We start from the raw sequence: 6,411 nt of genomic DNA, 5'->3' as shown, positions 1-6,411 counted from the left end.
CCGGTTCACTGGCAGGCCTCCAGCTGACAGATTTATCACTGACATTATTAGTTTCACCAGCATCTCCTGTCAATCGTCTTTACAAGAAACTGGCTCCAAAATCTATAGACTTTCAGGTGAAAAGATTAAGTTTAAAGACACACCTTGCTAGCTGCCTGATGATCAACAGGTACACAGGACAAACACAAAAAGGTAAATACGGTTTATGTATGTGCACTGCAGCAGACAAATGTCTTCCTGGAAAAAAAAAACCCAAAACAAAGGAGTAGAGATTTTAGTTTATTATGTCAGAAGGAATACTGAGTATTAGTATTTCATTCCCACTACTGCCTCCACATATAATACAGATCTTATTTTTCACAAACAAGATGCATATTGCAGCAAATGAATACATGATTGCAGACATCACATGCAGATAAACTTGACCGTTTCAGGCAAGGAACACAGGTTTCACTATGAAGGCAGTTTCTTTCTCACAGTCTCAAACACTCCTACGCAGACATACAGGTAATACTTTTAAAGTTGTGCATTAACTAGAAAAAAAAAAAAGCTCACAGACTCATAATAGACACAACAAAAACAAAGATTAGATTTGGTCCCAAACAACCAGAGGGCTGCCATCAGAGGCATTATTCCACAGAAACAGAAATATTTAGTACCAAGCTTTTAGGTTTCATTTGCTTTTATTTATTAAGTTTATTAAGAAGGTGAATTTTGTTCTTTTTAACTTTGGTTTCTTCCAAAAATATCAGTGAAAAAGAGAAAATATGTTTCGGCATTAATTCCAACTAAAGAGGGGGATTTGTGGCCCAGACTTGTTATCGTTAAACAGCTAAAAAAGTAAAAATAAAAATCTGGGAACTTTGATCCAAACTTGATTTTGATTTGTTTCATTTTTCTTTGTTGACCTCGACGTGGAAGCTTCTGTTCTCCTCTGCACACACAGCTGGATCTTCCCATTACATGTAAGAGATGAATATCTCCCTCTCCTTAAACCACAAACATTTTCACACAAGAATCTGCGTAACTGAGTAAACAAACACACATATCGGTATATTACATATTTAAAATATGAAAGTAACGTTTATCTTTTTAAACCAGACAGAAAAGATGAGAAAAAAAAACACATTTTTTTCATAGAGTAACAATTGCACAGTGTAGGCTAAAATAGTTGTTACAGGGTAACATAAAAATGGCACTGCTATTAAAAAATAGGTCAATGTCTCATTTGCTTGTTTTATAAGCTTATACAAAATGAGTGCCTTTTTCTTTTTCAGAGAAAATAAAATAAAAAAAAAAAGTGTTTGGACTGGGTAAAAAAAACAAAACAATATTTGTGTATAAAATAAGTTCTGCTTTTTTTTTTTTTTTTTTTTTAAAACAAACCCTTGCTCTTCTTCAGATTCTTCTGTTTCCAGTTTGGCAGAGCGTTGAACTCAACTCGACTCATCTCGAAAAGTGTCTGCAGAACAATAAAGAAAAAGTATAAATACACGTCTGTACAGGGATTCCATTGGTTTTAGGTGGAGGTGGTCAATTACTTTAATAAGATTTATCCGAGAAAGATCTTACATTGTCTTTATCAGTAGACTCTACTGGTGTGTTTATGGAATATTTAGCAGATCTGTGTACGTGTGCTTCAATGAGATGTCATACATGTTCTATATTGTTTGGGTTTTTATAATTTTTTTTGAATATCAGAATAAAATGCTCATTTAAAATTATGTCCACATCTTCCATTCATGACAACAGGCCTATCAGTGAGTTAGAAAGCACCTTGAAGTCCTGGTCGGACAGGTAGTCCTCCAGGCGTAGAGGGTCCACTCCCTCAGGCAGAGGCTTTCCGGTCAGCTCTTCGATGGAGTACTGCTGCTTACTGAGATTTGATAGCGCGTCTTTCACCATGACCACTTTGTTTTTGGTGTTCTCAGCCTAAAAAAAAAGGAAACACTCAACTCAGTGTTAGGCAAACAAATACAGAACTAAACAAATTTAACGGTCCATTCACACCAGCCAATCTGATTTCAATCATAACGTGTTGGCTTAAAAAGTCCACTTGGTCTGTGGTACTGAGAATGTGCAAACACAGGAGGGGGGGTGTATAGCTGACATGCAACCAGCAAAAGGAAAAAACCAGAGAAGAAGAACAACAAGAAGAAGGCAATGCAGAAAAAGACAAATTGAAAGTATCTAAAATGAAGAAGATGCAGAAAAAGTTGAAGAACAAACAAAAAACTGTCATTTCATTCTTAACTTCTGGTGTTTTTAGATGATTGTGAACAACTTCATAGCGGTGCATTACCACACTACCAACCACCGTCAAAACACAGAAGTGAGCTCAGCTTAGCACTGCCAACTAGTGGATGAACTGATTTTAAAAGTATGGCAACATGAAAGACACATGGAAGTTCCCATTTATGTATGTATAGTAGCATTAAGGGGCCTTAAGCTGCTTAGTTGGACAATCTGAAGTAAGGAAATAAATAAATAAATGAAATAAAGGTCAGCTACCTTGGAGGGGATACTGGTGTACTTCTCCCAGTATGGAAAGATGTTGGTGAACGTCAGAGGTTCACTGCCTGCGAGGACCAGATAGGCCTGAGGAGGACGCCGAGGATTCTTCTCTGCAAGTTCCAGAGAAGAAATGAAAACATGCATTTAACCAAAAAAGCAATCATAAATGTTCCTGTAAAACTCAAAAGTTAATTTCAGTTTCAAATAAACACATGAACTCACAACTTTAAATGGATGTCTCATTTATTTAAAACCGTTATGGTGTCAAGTTAAACAGAAACTAATCACGTTTGACTCAAGTCTCTTCTGATGTTAGCTTATAATACCCACAACATGATGTTTCTTCAGCATGTAAATCCTAAAAAACATCTACACATGCAAAAGTTCATTCATAAATTGACATCACAAATGAGAAACTATGGGGGCAACACTTCGGCCTTTGTGCTCGAACCTTTGCAGTACTGCAGCACAGTCTCCATGGCGCACTTTCTCTCGTTGTCCCAGCGCATCTTTGCAGAGCCGGTGCACCCAGCGTCTTCAGGCTGCCAGCCCTGCCACAGATACACCTCCATGTGGTTGTCCAGCATAAATAAGGCTGAAAGGTAGAGACAAAAGAATCCAATAGGATGGTATCCAGTAGCAACAGATAAGGGTTGGTGAAAAGGCTTCAATGTTGCAAAATTAACTAAATTAGCTAAAGGATGAATCTGGAGAGGAAATATTGGAGTTCTGTGGTACAACGGCAGATGTAACAAAAAGAAAAAAAAGGTGTTGTGATGTATATGATGTTGAATCTTGATTTCTGTGCACAATTTTAGGAAGTATTTAAGTGCAGTTAATTCTGCTTGTTTGTTACGGCAATTCCACAAACATGACAGGCGGATTTCACAGACCCTGACATTGCACATGAGTAAAGGAAGAGTCTATTGTATTTTGTCAGCCTTGGAGAAGGACGCATCATTCCATTGCTATGCTAACTTTTAAATGTTTAGTGGGGATTGTTTACCTTATCAAGTTGTTTAGGTTGCTTCTCAGCATTTTGGACAATTTGAAAACATTTCAACAAATCTCTGGTTGAGCGTCTGCTTGGTGTTTTGTGTTACCTGGCTGTTGTGCGTTGTAGAGGTTCTCATGCAGGAAAGGCATGGCCATGACTCCCTCTGCCACCCTGGCAGGATACAGCTGCTCTTCCCCTTCAAACACTCCAGAGCTGGCACTGAGCCGAAAGAGTCGGGGTGTGTAGTTGTACTTTCCTGGATCTGCAGATGGCACAGGCACGCAAACTTTTACTAATGATCCTGACTTCTGTCTGCTGAGTTGCTAAGTGGGTTTAAGTACCTTGCAGCATGCAGTCATAAGCCTTTTTGTCCTGCAGGCCTAAAGCCTTCACAAACTCTGCAGGTTCACATCCTTCCTCCACCTCTTCAACTTTCAGCTCGCTGGTGCTACTCAGTCCTAACTCTAAGGGACGCCTTGAAAACACAGAAAACTTTTCGTCAGCCATAGGCAGACATCCATGAGCCACCTATCCACCTGCATAGGAGAGCCTCACCTCTGGACCAGTTTGTCCACTGCCCTTTTGGCCACCAGTTTAGCACCTGCGTGTGCTTTGCATCCGTGCCATAAGTAGAGTCGGCCTTTCTGAGTGCTGAGCAGCATCAGGCTGGCACGAGAGCGCAGGCTGGCATGCTGGCAGTCAACTTCCACCAGCGAGGCCTCCACCTCTGCCTCCCCACGGACACAAAACAACCTCCAGCACTCTACAGACACCAAGCAGACAAGGTGTGAAGTGTTTTCTGCCAGACCACAATAACAGAACATGTTCTTTTAAAGTAAATATCAAAATATAATCAGAGTGACGTGTTGATCAGGATTTGCTTGGAACAGTAGTTTATCCTTTGTACCTGTGTTCTTGGTACTGTCGTCTCTACTTCCTTTGTGGATGATCAAACCTCCCTGGAAGAGCTGCAGGAAGCACGGGGGCTCTTTTCCTTGACTCACCAGCACCTTAACAGCCAATCAGATATAATCAGGTGTTTTTTCATTTAAATAAATACCGATAGTGTTATTAAAAATATGCTTGAATAAACATTTTCATTTTGACTGATGTAATATTTGGATTTGGATCCACATTTGGATTAGTATGAGTCTTAAAATGAACATTTCCAGTTCCACTGTAGTGATCATGTGTCAGTGTTGAACAGAAACCCACTTGTGAGCCGCGGTGGCTGCCCAATTCCACTGTCATCAGAGCTGAAGTTCCTTTCTCACTGACACTGGAGTGACGGCCCTGCCAAAAAAAACAAGCGATCCTCTCCCGTCCAGGACCTCCAGTACTCAGTTCCCCGGGTTTCTGCCGCTTCCCCACTGACACAACAGATCCACAGTAAATTTAGAGGCGCTTTCACTTTACTACATTTAACTTTGAAATAGTTTTTCATCTAACCAACAACTCCCATGTTTACTTATTTCTGTATGACTTACCCAGAGTGGTGATCGAGTACTTCCAGCGGATGATATAAGCATCGCCCTCATGCAGCTGGCCCAAACTCTCCTGAGGCAGTTCCTCCTCTCCGTGCTCTTTGATATGCCAGGCTTCCACAGCCACCGTGTCCAACGCTGCCTGTCTGCCATCCTCGATCTTCACCAGACCGTGACCCCGCTGGACATCAACCCCCTCCAGAACTGTCTTCACTGGCTCGGGCTCATTGTCCAGCAGGGCTCTGGTATCACATGGCTGCAGGTCCAAATCAAGAGGGGGGCGTGGAGAGGATGGAACTGGACTCTGAGTAAAAAACAGAGTGCTATTGGTTGGTCTGAAGTTCTTACTTCAAACAGTACATGTACATTGCTGATATAAAGTTTTACACCCATTAAAACTTTTTCCTTTTTTTATGTTTCAGAATAATCTTTTTTTCCTTAGTCGTGTAGTTACTTTATTTAGTTACTATGTATTCACACATGTACTTCTTAGATACCTTAAGCACATTTGTAGCAATAATACTTTTAAGAATTTAGAATGAGGACTCTGGAAAAGGATTTCAGGACTACAATGTATATTTCTCTGTTTATTTATTTTATTCAGACTGGTATGCCAGTGTCTGTTATAAAAATATAATAGAGTCCACAGTATTATAGGTATAACACCATTATCATGTTTAAATAAAAGTAAGATATGAATGGGGTTATGCTCACCATCTGCTTTCCTTTACACATATAATTTGGAATTGTGTTCAGATTATTTAGTTGTTATTGAAAGCAGATCGTTTATTTATTCAGCTTCTTTTTGGCAAATTCCCAGTAGTGGTCGTTAACATTTTTATTGTAATGGCTTCTGTTTAGCTGCATTAAGGCTAATTCATTCAATTACATACAGGTACACTCCAGGTAAGTTGTTGACGCACTGCCCGGATGACTGTCAAAGGGTCAGATGCCTTCTGTTAAATAGGATTTTTCAGTTTTTTTATAATTAAAAACTTAACAACACACTAAAAACATGTTTATGCTTTGTCTACTGTGTGTAGATTTATGAAAAAATAGCCCCACATGGGAGATGGCAATAAAAACACATGGGAGATGTCACTGGTGATGTATTCAACACATAAACTCCCTTGGTTTAATCTAATCTACCTTGAGTTCCTCTGCTGGAGCTGCTTCCTCTTTTTTCCTCTCTGCCCAGTCCAGGAATTTCTCCCTGAACAGGGATGTCTCATTGTGCTCTGACAGTCGGCCAAACAAAGCCCAGCTTGGACGTCCCTCTCCCTGCCTGCATGCAACACAAACATAATACGCTCAAGTGCACAGACAAAATGCCTCATCTATGTAGCTGCATTTCACCAGTAAATCCACTAGGGGGCAGAAACAACACATGAACTATTACTGCAAAAGTTTCTGTCG

General features: G+C 40.0%; 1 protein-coding gene across 1 annotated transcript in view; it reads right to left on the bottom strand.

The window, feature by feature from the left end:
- Nucleotides 1-324: 324 nt before the first annotated feature.
- LOC306772101 (supervillin-like) overlaps nucleotides 325-6,411 on the bottom strand; it is a 47,321-nt gene continuing 41,234 nt past the window's right edge. The window contains exons 19-29 of the mRNA XM_079261513.1: nucleotides 6,145-6,280; nucleotides 4,999-5,299; nucleotides 4,727-4,881; nucleotides 4,419-4,521; nucleotides 4,067-4,274; nucleotides 3,853-3,986; nucleotides 3,618-3,773; nucleotides 2,966-3,109; nucleotides 2,512-2,624; nucleotides 1,777-1,932; nucleotides 325-1,462 (exon numbers count right to left, since the gene is read on the bottom strand). Coding sequence (XP_079117639.1) covers nucleotides 1,376-1,462; nucleotides 1,777-1,932; nucleotides 2,512-2,624; nucleotides 2,966-3,109; nucleotides 3,618-3,773; nucleotides 3,853-3,986; nucleotides 4,067-4,274; nucleotides 4,419-4,521; nucleotides 4,727-4,881; nucleotides 4,999-5,299; nucleotides 6,145-6,280 — 1,693 coding nt within the window. The 3' untranslated portion in view covers nucleotides 325-1,375. The remainder of the gene's footprint in view (nucleotides 1,463-1,776; nucleotides 1,933-2,511; nucleotides 2,625-2,965; nucleotides 3,110-3,617; nucleotides 3,774-3,852; nucleotides 3,987-4,066; nucleotides 4,275-4,418; nucleotides 4,522-4,726; nucleotides 4,882-4,998; nucleotides 5,300-6,144; nucleotides 6,281-6,411) is intronic.

The sequence above is a fragment of the Telmatherina bonti genome (assembly GCF_933228915.1).
Source record: "Telmatherina bonti genome assembly, chromosome: 21".
In the NCBI taxonomy this organism is placed as follows: Eukaryota; Metazoa; Chordata; class Actinopteri; order Atheriniformes; family Telmatherinidae; genus Telmatherina; species Telmatherina bonti.
Note: the sequence above shows the minus strand (reverse complement) of the source record. Positions and strands in the feature narration are given on the sequence as shown.